General features: G+C 39.8%; 1 protein-coding gene across 3 annotated transcripts in view; it reads left to right on the forward strand.

Moving 5' to 3' along the window:
• Nucleotides 1-19,498, forward strand: part of LOC127643737 (catenin alpha-2-like) — a 661,581-nt gene that overhangs the window by 138,204 nt on the left and 503,879 nt on the right. For all 3 annotated transcript variants that reach the window (XM_052126592.1, XM_052126591.1, XM_052126590.1), the window contains one exon: nt 2,284-2,550. In XM_052126592.1, the coding sequence (XP_051982552.1) occupies nt 2,284-2,550 (267 nt within the window). The remainder of the gene's footprint in view (nt 1-2,283; nt 2,551-19,498) is intronic.

The raw sequence follows: 19,498 nt of genomic DNA on the forward strand, positions 1-19,498 counted from the left end.
CAACATGTAGCTACACATTAAGTACATTGTATTGTATGTATTATAATGTTAGTACATAGTAGTTAAACACACCTAATATAAAGTGAGACCGAAACAACAACATCTATTCCAAAGCAAAATCATCAAAATGTTAGCACTTGCTCCGCTGCAACGTTTTGGTTGACGTCACGTCACCAATAGACTATACAGCTATTGGTTTATGTTAACTAATGTTGGTTAATCTTAACCAATAGCAAAGTAGCTATTTAGTCATTATTTTAGGCTACTGTTGTATTAAATATCCCATTAAATTTTTCTATTGGGGAATTGATTATTAACAATAACTGACAAACCTTTAAAGACAGACTTACGGTGAGCTCTGAGGTTGTTTATCAGTAGTATATGTTTCTGTTGATGCCATCAATCCACAATATTTTAACTTCATAAATATATATATATCAGTGTGTGTGTGTGTGTGTGTGTGTGTATATGTATATATATCATGTTTAACATTGGATGGCTTTTCTCGATTATTAAGTAATCGATGGATCTTGGTTATTTGATCTAATCGTAATTATTTGAGATAACGCGCCATCTGCAGGGTTCGCGACAAACTCCCGCAAATATATAAACGAGGATTTTAGTGAATGCACACCGGTTTCTGGTTTCACTTTAATTTAACATTTGTATATTGGCAAATTATTTGTTGCTCTGGGTTCATTCACAGAGGAGCCCACTATTCTGTGTCATACCCACTTTCTCTATTTCTTAGGAGATGATAGAATGAAGAAACATGGGTTTAATTGGAGAGCCTTAAAATAACTTGTGAAAGTAAATAATTTTTGGACATAAATATTTTACTATTGCTTAATTGACTATAATATAATATAATATCATATCATATCATATCATAGCATATCATATCATATAATACTGTATATATTCAGGTTGGCTGGGTTCTAAAAACAGCAGTGAAATACAAATTGGACCAAGACTAAAGTTGACCAAGCAGATATTTTAAATATTTAGATATTTTAAATATTATTTTGAATGTAATTTCTAATTTTTTTAAAGGCTTAAAGGAAATCATGTAAAAGTTAAATATGAATAAATTACTTAAAGTTTATTATCACACATACACCTAAGACAAAATTATACATTGTACAACATTTGTTTGACAATTAATTGTCATAATCGTTAAAGCCCTAAAACACATAAATAATCATCATGATCAGCATATTCGTGAGATCCCTAAAACAGACAATTAATTGTAATAATCCTAGTTATTTGTTTGACAATGAATCTTCTGCCAAATCTCATAATCGTGACAGCCCTAAACAGTGGGTTATATATTGATTTTGTACTTATACTCAACAACTTTAAATCAACTGTTATATATTTTCCATAATTTTTATTTCAGTTATGTCATTGGCGGTGCTTGATGTAATTGTAGTTCATTCGCTCATTTAAATATGTTAAGTACACAGTCATTTACCTTTGTGTTTTTGTCCAATTTTCGAATATTTTTGGCTTCAAATCAAAGTTTGCGATATTGTGATTTCACCTGTGAGCTATCTGGTTTGGTTTATCGCTTATAAGTCTTTTATGAAGGATTTAATAACAAATAAAAAAAAAAGTTCTGTCTGTTAAACCATATACTTTACAAGGTTAGAGTGATGCTTCCGTTTCATCCGATATATAGACATTAACTTTGAGTGAGTACAAGCTCCCCAGTTACTGTCAATATTTTACTTGTTTCCTGATGCAAACAAGCACTAGGTATTACATCAAGTTAGGGCTGTGTTCCTAGAGGATATTATATATTCCGTTCTGAGGAAGTGCTGCCAGTGTGTCCATTAAGTACATGGAGTTCATTAATTTGTGAGGTGTACTGGGGCTCGAGACCAAAACTGTGTCTTTATTACGATTACAGCCTCTGTACCCTGCTATCGAAACTAAATACAGTATACTATATACCTTGATACAAACAGATGGTAGGTAGACTATTGAATATGCATGCTAGAGAATCGTACAGTATCATGTAACGGGAACATTCACTGAAGTAATAATTGAAATCTGTCATATACAGGCAGATGAGGCCCATCTTTAAATCAAAAAGCATCATAGAATTAACATGGAAAAGCATGTTTTCCAATTACATTTACAGATATTCCAGAACATAATCTATCATAATCTGGCAAGATATTAGCATTTAACTTAATTTACTCAAATTGACACAGCAGCATTAACTTAAATTAAGTGACTCCAAATGTTTTTTTTTGTGTGTGTGTGTGTGTGTTGTAGGAACTTAAGGACCCTCAGTGCAGGGATGAGATGGCAGCCGCTCGCGGAGCTTTGAAGAAGAACGCCACCATGCTCTATACGGCCTCACAGGCCTTCCTGCGCCACCCCGATGTTGCCGCTACACGTGCCAACCGAGACTACGTCTTCAAACAGGTCCAAGAGGCCATCGGGGGCATCTCCAGTGCCGCCCAGGCCACGTCACCCACCGATGAGAAGCACGGGCACGCTGGTATCGGCGAACTGGCCGCCGCTCTCAATGAGTTTGACGTGAGTACGCTTAGGGGTTTAATATTTTTTCTATGCAGCTTCTTTAGTATCCAGTCACCAAATTTAGTGATTTGCAATACAATACAATTGCTATGCAGTCCACACTTAAAGGCGCAGTGTATTTTTTGTTTAGTAAATCTTAAAATATTTTCCCCTATCCCCGTTTAATATGCATAGACAAATTAAAGTAAGCATTCATGGCATGGTTTTTTAAGCATTTTGGCTCTGTGGTGTAATTAAAACATTGCTCTGTTTGAACGATCTGATGTGTCAACTTCTGGCTCAACCAATGGTGTTAGTTTGGGAAGCAAAATGGCAGGATGCAAAGCCCTCCACTCTATGTCACAGTTAATTTTGCTACAGTGACCCTGTAAATTATCCCATATATTTTGATCCTGCACCATTTGGTAACTAAATACTTTGAAAGGAATATCTTGTCTCATAATTATTTTCATACTGCCCATTTACTGTGTGTAACACTATTGAGACTTCGTAAATTTCTTAAACAGTTGTCTAACCTACTTCCTGCCTTGAAAATGCATGCTTATGGCCATCTCACTCTAAACCTCGTAAGCAGAAACTTTTACACTATTTTCCACGAAATTTCTGATGTTGCTCATTTATATAGACACCAATCTACACAACCTGGAAGTAAAGATCTGAACTCTTATCTGTTGTGCATGAGTCTGATATGAATAAGTGAATTGGCGTGGGCCTGTACAGTAGGGCTGGTTATTGGTACAGATTTCCCAATTCACAAGCTCTCAGTTTGATTCCCATTTCCGCTCGATATCAGTTCATATGGGTATATTTCAGTTATAATGTCCCTTTTGCTTACATATGAAAGACATTTTCTCCAAGCTAATGCTGTTAATTATACAGGGGACCTTCTAACTAGGTACATTAAGAAAATATAAATTTTAATATTTATATTTTAATAGTTTTTCATCATTTTGGTCACATTTTGGTTTTTAAATAATGAACAAATCCATGTATTCAGTAAACAAATATGATATAAAATTGCATATATATATATATATATATATATATATATATATATATATATATATATATATATATATATATATATTATTCATTTTGTTACACGCTTATTGTTTAATTGAATAATATGTACTATTTACAAGTATTTACACTGATTTGTTAAACACGTACTGAAACTGTCTCTTTTTAATGATTATTTTTTTATATTATCCCCTTTTCCTCCCAATTTTGAATGCCCAATTCCCCCTACTTAGTGGGCCCTTGTGGTGGTGCGGTTACTCACCTCAATCCGGGTGGCAGAGGACAAGTCTCAGTCGCATCAGCTTCTGAGACAGTCAATTCACGCATCTTATCACGTGACATGCTGTGCATGACACCGTGGAGACTCACAGCATGGGAGGCTCATGCTACTCTCTGCGATCCATGCACAAATTACCACCTGACAATTCAGAATTCAGCACGCACTGCATCCATTCCTGGGGCCGGTTGTACCAGCTATATGCAAGTTACAACTTAGTCTAGTTGTGGCTTAAATGGGCGACTAAGTCACAATTTATGCGCTACTATATATTTAAATGAAGTAAGATCAGGTACAATACTTATATCTGGAAAGAAATCTTCACAGTCTGGAAATATACATTTCTTATTATACTCATCAATTAAGTTTCTTTCTTGTACATTCAAAGCACCCTGCAGCTTATCTAAAAAACGTTTAATGTATCGTGCAGATTTTACCTTGAAAAAGGCTGAAACTGCTTCTACATCTTTAAAATCAGGACCTGCATTATTTATAATGTGTTTCAACTGTAGAGATCCACTTCTGTACAACAAATCTTTAAGACCCGGTATTTAGTCCCCAGATACATCGAAACGTGCTCCACACACAATGGGCTCTTCCAGTAGCCAGTACAGGGACATTAATGGTTCCATCCACTGAGGCTTAAACAGACTCCATATTTTAAAGACACTTCAATAGAAAGCAAGAACCCCTCTAAAATCAAATTTTTTAGAGTCCATTAAAAACAAAACATTGTCCAGGCCGAGTCCACTTATTCTACGTAAAATGCATTGAGCCACTGGTCTCCATACCAGTCTTTCAGATCCCAGCATACATTTCTGCAAAAACTGAAGCCGATACGCAGCACATCTACTAGCCAAATGCACTAGACCTTGGCCTCCATCTTCTTTGGCCAGAAACAAAACACTTTGAGGGATCCAATGCAAATTGTCGCAAAAAAAGTTCACAGTTTCTGCTTGAATTTTTGGTAGGAGATCAACAGGTGGGTCAATGCATGCAAGTCTATGCCAGAGGGAAGAAGCCGCAAGATTGTTGATAATGAGCGTGCGTCCTTTAAAAGACAACTGAGGAATCAGCCATTTCCATTTTTTCAAACGTCCTGTTACTTTATCTGCCATTCCTTCCCAGTTCTTCTGCATGAAAGCTTCATTGCCCAAGAAAACACCAAGATATTTTAACCCATCTTTTTGCCATAGTAAGCCTCCAGGTAGAATGGGATTTCCTCCTTCCCATTTTCCAATCAATAAAGCATCACTTTTCCCCCAATTTACAGTTGCTGATGAAATCTCTTTAAAATCATTAACAATTTGTTTTAACATTTCAACATCATCACTATCATTTATAAAAGCAATAACGTCATCAGCATATGCAGATAAATAAAAAGCATTATTACACTGTGGCAATGTTAGACTCTTTAACTTGTTTCGTAACATAGAAAGCAGTGGTTCTATAGCCAGCACATATAATAGCCCAGACATGGGCACAACCTTGTCTAACCCCTCTCCGTACTTTAAAGGGGGCACACAAACTACCATTAATTTTGATCAGACTCTCAATTTCACAATACATTGTTCTGATCATACTAATAAAACTTGAATTAAAACCAAAAGCTTGCAAAGTATGCCACAAATAAAGGTGTTCAACCCGATCAAATGCCTTCTCTTGGTCTAGAGAAATAAGGCCAATGTTTATACCAAACAGCTTTGAAACTTCTAGAACATCTCTGATTAGAGTTATATTATCAAAAATCGATCTATTTGGTACACAATATGTTTGATCGTAGAGTATCACCTTCCTTATTATTTTACTCAATCTTGTAGCCAGAGTTTTGGACAAGATTTGATACTCGGAGCACAAGAGAGAAACAGGCCTCCAATTTTTTATATTTTGAAGATCACCTTTTTTGGGCAATAGAGTGATAACTGCCCTTCTACAACTGAGAGGAAGAAACCCATTAATGAGACTTTCATCAAACACTAATAAGAGATCTTCTCTTAAAATGGGCCAGAAAGTTTTATAGAACTCAATGGGTAACCCATCAATCCCGGAGGATTTCCCATTCTCCATACTCATCATTGCTGTGTAAAGCTCTTGCTCTGTCAAAGGTTGTTGCAAACTTTCATTGCTCTCTTCATCAAGTTTTGGCAGACCTTCAAAAAAACTACTAGTCATCTTTTCATTTATTAAATCAGCTGTATATAATTTTTTATAAAACTGTACAGCAACTTATCTTATCTCAGGAGTTTTAGTTAATTCCTGCCCTGTATCAGATACCAAGGAATGAATTATTCTGCTTAGACTGTTTTTTTTCTCCATACTGAAGAAAAATTTGGAAGGTGCATCCATTTGTGTAACTTTCTGGAAACGTGAACGAACCAGCGCTCCCTGTGCCTTAATGTCCCACAGGTTTGCCAATAAAGTTTTCTTTGATGTCAGAGCTTCAATATGTTCTTTTTTGCCTGTAGATTCAGACAAACTGTACAAAGCAACTATCTCAGTCTCTAAAATATTCAATGATCGAGTTATTTCTCTTGTTACATTAAGAGTGTATTGCTGGCAAAAGTTTTTAATTTGTATTTTCCCGCAATCCCACCATTGCTGTAAAGAGCTATATAAGTGCTTTTGTTGTTTAAAAACATCCCAGAAAAAAGTTAAAGAATCTTTCAAATGTTTGTCATCGAGAAAAGATGTATTAAAATGCCAATAGGCGCTGTTTGACTTCACATGGCTCACTAGGACAGAACAAAGAACCGCACTATGGTCTGAAAATCCAACAGGATTAATTTGACAATATTTAAAAATATTGAACTGGTGCTTAAAGCTGTAAAACCGATCAAGACGTGCCAAAGACAATGCATTATCTTTACAATGAACCCATGTATATTGTCTTAATTTTTTATGCATATTTCTCCAAATATCACAGAGATCAAAAGTTTGAACGAGTTGCTTGATAACTCTTTGAGATGCAACATGTGGTTCTAAATGATTTCGGTCTATTTTATCATTCTCGGTACAATTAAAATCTCCACCTAAAACTAAAAAATCATCTGTATTTAGGCCTTTCAGAGTAGTGTTGACTAAATTTAAAAACAAAACTCTTTCCACTCCACTATTCGGAGCATAAATATTTAAAAAAACCATAACAATTTTTTCAAATTTAACGACAACTTTTAAAAAACGACCTTTTTCAATTTCGACAAATTCATAAGACACTGGAGTCATATTTTTGCTAAATAAAATGGCAACACCTCCACTAATAGAGGATTTATGACTAAGAAAAAGTTGTCCTCCCCACTCTCTTTTCCAGTCCACCTCATTTCTTTGATCACTATGCGTTTCTTGTATAAACATGACATCAACAGACTTCTGATTTATAAATTCATACAACATCATCCTTTTACGAACTTCTCTAGCTCCATTTAAATTGAGAGTTTCAATTTTTAGTTGACTCATAGTTTTATTTAGGTTCAACAAGAAACTAAGATGGGAAAAAACAGAGAGTGTGTATATGGTCAAAAAAAAACAAGCTTAGGGATTTAAACCATAGCATTCTTCTCATCTCTAGGAATTTGTTTTTTTAACTTGTTTACAAACTTCCGTAAACGGTACACTTCGAGATCTGAAAAAGCCCCTTCCTTTATCAAATATCGGGCGTCTTTCACAAATTGTGCACGATTAGGAAAATAATCCTCAATCTGCACACCTTTTAGCCCTTTCATTTCCTGAAGAAAAACACTAATGTCTTCAGCTTTGTTCAAAATATTTACTGCTTCATTTTGGGAACAAGCAGAAAATTCTGAACACACAGAAATGCTAGAATCAGAATCATCATCATCCGAAGCTATGATTTCATCTTCAGCAGTGTCACTTTTTTTACCCTGTTTAGACCTACTGATTTTATCATTTCGACTCTTTCTTCTTTTAACTGGAGTTTTGAAAGTAGATTCATCTTCCATGTCCAATTCACAGTCATTCAATCTCAGATCTTCATTTACCATATCTCTGTTTTGTTCTACAAATGCCGAAGATAATATACTCAACCCCACCGCGTTCTCTGCTGCCACAGACTCCGCCACAACACTTCCATCATCAACAGGAGAACCAGACGCCCGCGCCTCTGCGCTGTTTACTCCCTGGATCGGCTCGACTGTCTCCTAAAAGACACGAGATGTTTCACTAAAGGCGATTTACATCCGAGCGGAATTTTTTTGATGGGGGAAACTATCTTTCCATAACGTGACAATTCCTGCAAGATTAACTCATCTTTCACAAAAGGAGGGACATTTGAAATCATTATTTTCTTGGCGGGAGTACTCAGAGGAAACACCGGCGTAAGTGAACCTTTGATTACGACACCATTTTGCACTATTTCATTCGCCTTCTCAATAGTGCTAAAAAAAAGCACAAATGCATTATTCATTCGCGAAGGGGACACAATGTTTTCATGACCCACAACGTCTCCTACAGCCAAACAAACATCTTCCACGTTAGCGTTTGAATCGATCTTCACTCCATGACGCCGAGTTAAATTTTCAAAAGCCATTGTGTTTGGAGTCGCCATGCTTCCCAGCAAAAATGCTGGAAGCAGACTATCCTCACAAAAACGATACAATAACCCAAAAAAAAAAAAAAACGTTTTAAAAAAGCACTCTTACCAGCCACAGTCGGCTACCACTCACTTCCACACTCACCACGCTCCGCCCACTCACTCCCAGCATGCACTCGAAAGAGAGAGAGAGAGAGAGAGAGAGAGAATCGTACTTTTAAGCACCGTTGTCAAGTTTCAATACATTCACAATATATATAGGATATTAAAAATGAACGAATGCCTGTTTTTCCAGCCTGTTGTATTAGTATTTATGTATCACCCCTTATTTATTTTATATACAGTTCCTATATATTGTTATTTACATAGGACAAATATACATTATCACATCTACTTTTATTACGTATCATATTTCAATGGGGATAAAATATATTAAAGCTGACAGTTACTTGAACAAACAAGGTTTGAACATCAACCGTAACAAGATCAAACTGAAACTGACAGCTTTATAACAATTCTGTGAGCAAATTTGAAGTGTGCTTATTGGATCAATTATGGTAAACACCATATTAAAGAACTGCACATCACTTTATGGAGAGCTTACACTTGGTTACAGTCTAACTAGTAGTAACTAAGCCCTTAGTTTTAACTTTATCTCCCAACTTACGTGAGACCTTACACACAGCTGGTGCAACCCTACCCAGGTCACTATCACAATGCATGTCACATGCACCTTCAGAGCTTTTAAGAAGCACACATATCTACAGCAGCAGGAAAATGACCTTCAATGTTGTTTCTTACTTAAAAACAAGTAGTCAGTATAAGAAAGATACATAGGTCAATGGAAAATCATTACTGAAGTGTATATTTCCTCTAAGAGGCTATTTGGAATATAATGTGAGGATGCCATCTAGTGGTTATAGAGGAAACGTAGGGATAAGACAAGACTTAAATCTATCCAAACCTTATTGAGTCTTGATTGATTTAGTAAAACTGTGTTCTTTGTTATGTTTAGATACTGGTCTAAACATATCCTAAACATATCCATGTGTATACAAATACAATAAATATAGTAGTAATTAAATTAATAAAATATGAATAAAACAAATAAAACAGCAGAATTCTTGTAATGCTATTTCTCTCATTATGTTTTCAACTTGGGCATTTAGTATTCAGCACGTCAGCTGTATAATCAGACCTTCTTTTAAAATGTATTAATGTATATTTACAGTATTGTTTTTAGCAGAAGCTCTCTGACCAAAGCCATTTAAAAATGATGAGCGAAATTCTCGAAAAAGATATTTAAAAGTACACATTGACACAAGCCTTTTTATCTTTAAATCATTTTGTAGAATGTTCCAGCATACTGAAAAGCTTGTTTCCCTAATTCTGTTTGAACAAATGGAACCAAAAGGGTATACAAATTCTGAGAGTGTAAGGAATACTTCACAGCAATTGTTGGGGAAGAGAAAAGAGATATGGCAGTAAGCCCAAAATAGATTTATTGATGAACAGATACCAGTGCTTTAGTCTACGTGTGGACACTGAGTGCCAAGTGACCCTATTATACAGCTCACAATGGTAAGAACTGAGAAGCTGAGAACACTTTCGAATATAGGCTAGTAGTTTAATTGTAGTGCAAGTGTGTAGATGAGGATGTTTTTTCCACTAATTTCCAAGTTCATCCATTATAATTAATCATTAACCTCCATGTAATGCACTTGGGGTGCAATGGCTTTTATTTTGTCCGTGAAGTTCACAAAATCATAGGGAGTCACATTTGCCATTTATATGGTCAATGGGGTGCTCAGGAGGACCCTGTATGGACGCTCTTTTCACCATCGGGTCAAATTGTTCTGAGCATGGTGAGTAACAGTTCACCATGTACTTAGCATTTTCACTGAGCATGGTTTGGTATGGTACAATTACAAACCATTCTCGGTGCCGTTTAGATCAGGGCCTCTGTGTTGAAATGTCAGGAAGCAATGCTGTCATGGAGGAAACACTAGAGCAGACAGTGATCAAAACAACACATTAAAAAGACTGTTTAAGAAGGGAAAGAGAATTGAAAAGGTTAAATGTGCTTCTTTCTGAAGCATACAGTTTACTTGTCAGCTATACAGCTAAGAGGCTAGAGAGGGGCAGATAGTAGGGGCATGGGAGTGTTTCTGAAACCGGTTTTGAAACCTTCAGCTGTAGGTGTGTGACGACGTGGTTATCTCACAATTCATTTCGATATACATTATGAGTTTCACAAATCAATATAATCTCAATATGATATAATAACACTTAAATGACCATTTTTTTTGGTTTGCGATATATCGAAATTCATCCCCCATCCCTATTCAAGTCTGTTTGATTCCACAAGTGGCATGCAAATTACAGACTTCACTTTTAACAATGCAAACATTGAGTATCACTGGCCAATTTTTCCATGATTTTGAATTCATATATTTTATACTGTATATTGTAAACAGGGTATGAAATTAACTTTTAATTTTAATAATGATAGATAGATAGATGGATGGATGGATGGATGGATGGATGGATGATACCGAGCTGACCGACACTGAACTGGTGTCCAGAAAAAATAACACAGATCATAGCTTGGCGATATATCTTTATTTCATCCTTAATTCAAGTTCATATTATACGGGAGTAGGCCTATGCCAGGTAAATAAACACAAACTCCAAAACTGGCATTCTCGGTGCGATCAGAGCCGCTTCAACCAGTCGCGGAGGAGACACAATCTGAGCGGGAGTCGAGACCGGGAGAGTAAAGTTCCGCCCGCTGAAGCGCACTCTAACACGTAGACGCTCTTCTCCCCCCCCAAAATTATTATTTTAATTTGAAAACACTGCATTTATAGTTGTTTTTGTTGCTAGTTTGTATGTGTGAGTTGAGAGATACACATTTCAGCATTATCAGTAATCTATTTGTGCATTTTCCTTGATAACCAAGCAAGTTGACTCATGTTACCATTTGTTTATTATATCGCAATCGCATATCACAATATTAGCCTCAATAATCGCAATATGACATTTTCCCCAAATCGTGCAGCCCTACAGTGTACACGTTTTCACTCCGGAACAATTAAAAAGGGGCTTGTAATCAGTTCAATGGAAAGGAGGAGGCGAGAACCAGCATGACGATATAAATAATATTTTAATTATGAACTTAAAAAAAAGACAAACACACACACACATGACGGACATGTCCGTAAACGATCTCTCTCTCCTCGCACCACCGTCTGCCATCGGCCTTTATTCCTCTCGGAGGCTTAATTAGCCTGATAAGGGACCGGGTGTGTATAATCACAACCCGGCCCCGCCCTCCGCCCTGCCACAGTGTTTTATCCTTGTTCTCTTTACAAAAAGCTTCACTTTGATGCTGCGCTGAGAAAAGCGTTTTGGGAACAATCCTACGTTGTGACCAGCCGTGAATGTGTGTGTAACATGTCAATAAACATTGACCAGAATTTATAGCCTCGGCTGGTGAGATCAATGGATGCATCTGTGGCCAGGCTATAAATAGACGCGTCACCAGCGTGTCATCAGATCCATTTTTTTCAGAGCCCATTCTGTGTGTGTGTGTCTCACAAGCCTGTCACAAACTTTCTTTTCTCTGCTAGGAGTTCGAATTTGGTTTGGCAGTGCGCAGTGAACCTTTTCTCCTTTCTCTGCTTTCTATAAATATATATATACTGTATATATAAATAGAGAGAGAATGACTGAGAATCACAGCAAACGATGCGTATTCCCTTGTTTACGCTCTATTGCCGAGAGGGACACGCATCAGTTTTGCTTTGTTTGTTTGGGGGAAGAGCATGCTGCTCTCGCGTTGGAGCGGGGTGGGTGCGAGCATTGCGATCTGCTTTCGGGCGAAATGCTTCGCGCTCGCCTCACTTACTTCCAGGAGTCAGCGCCCACTCTTTCATCGTGGGGCTCTCGCATATATCTGGCTGAGGAGCGAGAGACGGGTCCGTCCCTATCGATCGGTCTCTCCGCAGATCCAGCTGATCCTTCTTGTAAGCCTGAAGTGCGCCTCGGTGCCTCTTTGTTTCACGAGGGGGGGGCTGAATCTCTGTACATTCCACGCAAAATAATAAAGTGGCTGAGAAATTACTCGAGGTGGTTACTCAGGCTGTGACCAGACTACAGCTAGACTGGCCATGTGAACAAGAGCCCCCCCCCCCCCAAACGCTCCAAACTATAAAACAGATTTCTGTCTGGTGGCTAAAAAAATAAATAAATAAAACAATAAAAAGGAAGGGAACTCTATATTAGTACCTTCCTTTCTTTGATGACCTTCAATGATGCCGCCGGTCAAAGAGACACTTGCGGGCTATCTCTCGCCGGGCTCGGCATCGTCATTTAAAAAGCCCTCTCTCCTCATAGAGCCTTGCAGAATGACCTCCACTTTAGTGGGGAGGGCTTATCAAGCAGCAGGTCAGGCTGGTGCTGCTCTGCACACAATGGCTGTATTATAGGCTTACCAGGCTGACCTGCTGTACGACCTGAGTGTGGGTGCTGCGCTCGACAAGCTTCGTCGAGCCACAGATCTTTCTCTCCGCACGACCAAGCAAACAGCCCCAGCTATTGGCCGGTCTATGTCTGCCTTGGTCAGCGCGGAGAGGCACCTTTGGCTCAACCTTTCGGACATCAGGTACAAGGATAAAGTTTTCCTCCTTGATGCCCCGGTTTCGCTTACTGGCCTATTCGGAGACGCCATGAGCACGGTTATCTCCAGGTTCCAAGAGGCGAAAAGCCACGAGGAGGCCTTCGAGCAGTTCCTCCCTCGCCGCACTCAGGGGACAGTCTCGTCGCCCTCAACAGCCGCCCAAGCAGGACCTCAGGGTCGTGATTTCTAAAAGAAACGGTCTTGTACCCAGCCTTGTGGGGGTAGTTCCCCTCGGGACGGGGCGTGTGTACCATCCACTTCGGCCCTCCCGATACCCTCACGAAACCTCTTCACTCCCGCCGCCTTTGATGTTTCAGGTGATAGAGGCTTCCAACAAAGAGTTGGGTGTACCGTTGCTTCTTGCCTTAATCCAGGACGCGGAACACTCAACACCCCCTCAACAGGAAGTCTTAAATTAATACCCATCTCAGAGTACCAGTCAGCGTGGAAACTTCTGCCAGATATTTTTGTGGGTCCTAAGAACAGTAGAGAAGGGCTACAGAATTCAATTCGCATGCCTCCCTCTGTGTTTCAATGGCGTGGTCCCCACTACCGTAAACCCGAGCAGGCATTTCTACTGTGAAAAGAACTGCAAAATCTCTCGATCTAAGGGGCCATAGAACATGTTCCCCTTCCAGAAAAAGAGTCAGGTTATTACAGAGAAGACTTCCTGGTTCCCAAAAAGGGTGGGGGGTTGCGTCCGTTCTTAGATCTTCAAGGCTTGAACTGCCCAGTCAGGGTGTTCAAGTCCAAGATGCTAACTATCAAGACGATCGTGTCACAAGCCCAACATCACGTTTGGCTGGTCACCATCAATCTCATGGATGCATATCTTCACATAGAAATTCCGTCACAGCACAGGAAGTTCCTGAGGTTCGCTTTCGGGGGCGAAGCCTTCCAGTATCGGGTTCCTCCATTCGGCCTAGCCTTAATAACCCGCATATTCATGAAATGCAGGGATGCAGCACTGGCTCCTTTGCGACTCCGGGGCATCCGCATTCTGAATTACATAGACGACTGGCTGATCCTAGCGCAGTTCCAAGAATTGGCAGTTCAGCACAAGGATATCGTCTTAGCTCATCTGGTTTCTCCGGGTCTGAGACTTAACGTCTTTCTCCCACCCGGGGAATCACTTATCTGGGGGTTATATGGAATTCAATCACGATGCAGGCACAATTGTCTCCCGCATGAATCATTCAGAACACCCTGAGCAAGGTCAGGCTAGGTCAAGGTTGCACTGCTCGTCAGTATCAACGAATACTAGGTCTCATGGCATCTGCATCCACGGTGATCACTTCGGGCCTTTTGCACATGAGACCATTCCAGCTGTGGCTAAAAGCCAGGGGGTTTCATCCAAGGGCCGGTCCCCTAAGGCTAATAATGGTTACGCGCCGCAGGCTTCGTTTCCTTTCTATGTGGTTCAGACCCCGGTTTCTTACCTTGGATCCAACTCTAGGTGCGTCTCGTCGTCGCAGGTTGCTAACGACAGACGCCTCCCTGACGGGCTGGGTAGTGGTCTTAAGTGGTCGTCCAGCTCAAGGGGAATGGGAGGGTCATCAGCTCGGTTGTCACAGTAACTGTCTCGAGTTGATGGCGGTATTTCTGGCCATCTATTCCAGAGGCCGCCATGTCTTGGTGCGGGTGGGCAATACAGCGGTAGTCTCTTACATCAAGGAAGTCCACATTCATGTCAGCTAAATTTCTGGCACGTTTGATTCTCCTTGGGGCCCAAGGCAAGCCCCTGTCACTCAGGGCAGTTTATATCCCTGGATGCCTGTATGTGGGAGCAGATTTAATGTCCAGACAGAAAATACCGGCGGGGTAGTGGAAACTCCACCCCTAGGTAGTGGAACAAATCTGGGTGATATTTTACAGGGCAGAAGAGGACCACTTCGCCTCTATGAACAGCGCAATGTCTCCTCTACTTCTTCCTGAGTCACCCAGCCCCCCTGGGTCTGGACGGGATGGCGCATACATGGCCCTGAATGCATCTGTATGCATTTTTCCCAGGTTTCGCTGCTCCCGGGAGTCTTGGCCAGAGTTCGCCAGCAAGGGTGTTGCCTCTTACTGATAGCGCCACGCTGGCCGAACAGGGTATGGTTCTCGGGGTTAATATCTCTCCTCGACGGCTTGCCTTGGGCGATTCCGAACAGGAAGGACCTTCTTTCAGGCACAGCGGACAATATTTCATCCCCGGCCCGAATTGTAGAACCTTTCACACTTGGCCCCTGAAGGGTACCAACTGAGGTACATAGGGCTTACTCCTGAGGTTATCGAGAACATTTTAAGTGCTAGGGCTCCCTCCATTTGGAACAAATATGGTTGAGATTTTACAGGGCAGAAGAGGACCTCTTTGCCAGATTGCTTCAGTTCTGGACTTTCTGCAGGAAGAACTGTCAGCAGGCACATGCCCCGCCACTCTCAGAGTCTATGTGACCACCATTTCTGCTTGCCACGCCTTGATGGACGGGGTGCCCTTTGAGAGGCATCCCCTGCTAGGACCATGACCTCTTCATAAGACTTAGCAATAGTCCTTGAGGGTCTAGTTGAGACCCCTTTGAACCTCTAGAATCAGCGTCTGACAGACTTCTATGTCACATTGGGTGAGGGATGTTATTGCCCTGGCCTACAAGGCGCGCGGTCAAGCTTTGCCAGTAGGTATCAGGGCTCACTCCACCAGAGGGATCGCCTCCTCTAAAGCCTTGGCTAGAGGGGTCCCTCTGCAGCAAGTTTGTGATGCGGCAGGCTGGTCCTCTCTGCACACATTCATAAAATTTTATTGTTTGGATGTTCATGCTACTCCAGGCTCTTATGTCCTTGAGTCGACATCACAAGCTCATGTCTGAGACCTCTCGCGTTCTTGTGAACACACTTCACAACCGTAGGGGTCCGGACAGCCTCAGTGCGGCGGCATGGGTATTCTCATTCCCAAAGCGCTTTTCTCAGCGTAGCATCCTAGTGAAGCTTTTTTTAAAGGGAACTTCTCGGGTTACATAGTGTAACACTTGTTCCCTGAAAAAAGCAGAACGAGATGCTGCGCTTCTTTGCCGCACTGGGATGTCCCAGGACTGCTCTTCAGAAAAAATATATCTGACGACACGCTGGTGACGCGTCTATTTATAGCCAGGCCACAGGTGCATCCAATGATCTCACCAGCCGAGGCTATAAATTCTGGTCAATTTTCATTGACGTGTTACACACACATTCACAGCTGGACACAATGTAGGATTGTTCCCAAAGCGCTTTTCTCAGCGCAGCATCTCTTTCCACCTTTTTCAGGGAACAAGGGTTACACTACATAACCCGAGATGTTTTCAATTATCTGCAAAGAATATTGTTCGTTTTTTGTTTTTCATTCCTTCAGCCATTTTGAGTAAAGACATTAAGATGTTCATACCAGGTACATCACCTCACTTTCTCTCCTCTTCCTACATTTACTGCTCTTTCAAGTGCATTTTACTTTAATTCAAGTTGACTCATTTTTTATGGTCAGTCAAAATGTATATATTTTCACAGCTATATGACAGCATTAGACTGTGTGTGTCAGTTATGAATATAATAAGTGGAGGAGGAATCGCAGCTGGGGGTGCGAGATAAGTGTGAAGTTAAAGTGTTAAGTATAAATCACTTTAATGAGTCTCTGGGTCTGTTCCAAAACTTAAAGGAATAGTTCCCCCCAAAAATAGAAATTTGCTGATAATTTACTCACCCTCAGGCCTTTCAAGATGTATCTGAGTTTCTTTCTTCATCAAAACAGAATTTAAGATTTTTAGGATTTCATTTCAGGCCTCCTCCTTTAAACAATGCAAGTGAATGGATTTTTTTGATGGTCCAAAATGCATATTTAGGTTGCATGAAAATAATCCACACGACTCCAGTCGACAACTAAAGTTCTTCTGAACCCAAAACTATTTATTATTTTTAGAAACAAAACAATACTCATATATTTTTGTAAAGGGGTATAAGGGGAAGGAGGAGGCAAGAACCGGCTTGGCAATATACTAGTTAAATAATAAAGTGAACGAAACACACACAAACATAAACACACAGAGCAGCTGCCTGTAATTTCATTTTTGGGTGAACTATTCCTTTAAGCCACTTTTCTACCATTACGCTCAACGGTTCTTAGCATGGTACGGAACGGTTGCAGTAGCATTTCCACTTGAGCACGGTTCGGCACTGCACAATTATAAACTGTTCTCAGTCCGGAATTCTCTGCACGAATAGCTAACCATACTCAACCGTTCTCAACCATGCTGGTGGAATGTATTTACTACATGGTGACTCATTAATGTATTATCAGGGATTTATTATGATGATTGAACTAGTATTGTAGCCTACATTTATTTTTCTAAATGCCTTTTCCATCAGGGAAGTAAATTTCAAGCTCATTTAAACTCAGAATATATCAATACATTCCCATATACTATTTTCATATAACACTTATATGATATTTTGTCAATAAATGTACTTTTTAGCTAGTATGGGAACTTTTACCTTTCTGCATGTTTGTGTCCGGTGGCAGACACAAGCCCTAAATTATGGTAAACCTCTCGCCTTTTTCTCTTTACTTTCCTTTTTTGCGACATGGTCAGTGTCTTTGCTGTTTGTCAACAAAGCAAAAAAGCAATACTAAAAACTGGAATATGCGATCATCCTCCATAGCGCACTCACTCCAATGTTTATCTCTCACGGCGTCACCGACAGACGGATCTGTTGCGTACATTCTCCAGAATTTCCGCACCGCAGTGGAAAAACAAACCATAATCTAGCCAGCTGGCCCGGATCGGCACGGAACAGTACGGTTTAGCAATTCAGCCCGATGGTGGAAAAGAGGCTTTAGATAGCTGCCTTGCTGTCTCCTGCCTACATAGGCAGCTTTCTTCTCTGGTAGCATCCTAACTGAAATGGAGCCTCATTAGAGAATGATTTGGAACACTCTACATAGTTGGCAGCTCCATGCGTCATTCAAATAGCGCTTCTCACGCACAAAATGTAGGAGACTATTCTAGTGCTGTCAGTCTATTCAAATGTTTGTGATTAATCGCATAATTTTTGTAGTTAATTACGATTAAGCAAAGATTTTGAAAGTGCTGATATTTTACACTATATATAACACTTACACACAAAATGTATTTCCATCTTTGGAAATAAAATAAATCAATATTTAGCAATATAATGCTTTATTAACATTTTCCAAATAATGCCTTCCACAAAATAAAAATAGAAATGCACTAAAATATCACCAATTCAAGTAACATTAAACGTTTCCCAAAGTCTATAAAGTGAGAGTTTTACTAATTGAAAGAACTAGTCCCCACATAGGTCGCATATACATTGCAATGTGCATTAAATCTCTTAAACGCTCATCATCCACAATATTAATCTGGCAGTGTACTGTGGCTATCTGCTTTGTTACAGCAATCATGAAGCCGCGTTCATGTCTAGTGCCACTTTGAACTCACCATGTGCCTTACATAAGCTGAAAAATACTTGATTTCTATCACAAGTCCCAGCTGGGCTTGCTTTGTACACCAAATAGGACTAAAGGCTCCTTTCTCCATCATTTTGTCACTGACAGTGAAACGCTGCCAGAGATAATTTTATTTACTGAGATAACAACCTCTTTAACTCTATCATAGGAGAGGGCATACTGGTCAACTAGCGTGTTACAACACTACTGTCCATAGAATGTCTATGGGCCGCTGTGTTATGCTTGTAGGCTTATCTTGGCAGAAGGGCTCTGGCGCTGTTGTGTGTCTGTCTGTGGCGTGTGTCAGTGTAACGACTTCAGGCAGACACATTACTAAAGTACCGCCCTTCACACCAGTGTTTATGCTGTATTAACAGTAAATGTGTTAATCGGAATTAAGAAAAAATAACACATTAATCTTTTTTTAATTAATCACATGTGTTAATGTGTTAATTCTGACACCCCTAATCTGTTCTAACCCAAAACAAATTGGATCACTTCAGTAGACATTAAACCACTGGTGTTATATGGATTACTTTTATGTTGCCTTTATGCGCTTTTTTGAGATTTAACATGTCGGTTACCATTCGCATTATGGACCTACAGAGGTGAGATATTCTTCAAAAAATCTGGGATGGCATGAGGGTGACAAATGGATAAGAGAATGTTCATTTTTGTGTTAACTATTCCTTTATAAACACATAAGAACATCCACAATGAACAAGTAAGGTAAGATTATTATTAATCGCTTAAACCCTTTTCTGTTCACTCTGGTAATGGAACAGCTGATCGTTTGCAACGTAATGAGCTGAGCAGTATGTTCGTCCTACAGTGAGAACGAAGTAGTTTCTTTTCACTGCATTCAACTATTAAGCTTACAGGTACATCTCAAAAAATTGGAATATCGTGGAAAAGTTTTTTCCGTAATTTAATTCAAAAAGTGGAACT

Source organism: Xyrauchen texanus, chromosome 5 (assembly GCF_025860055.1).
Source record: "Xyrauchen texanus isolate HMW12.3.18 chromosome 5, RBS_HiC_50CHRs, whole genome shotgun sequence".
NCBI classification, from domain to species: domain Eukaryota; kingdom Metazoa; phylum Chordata; class Actinopteri; order Cypriniformes; family Catostomidae; genus Xyrauchen; species Xyrauchen texanus.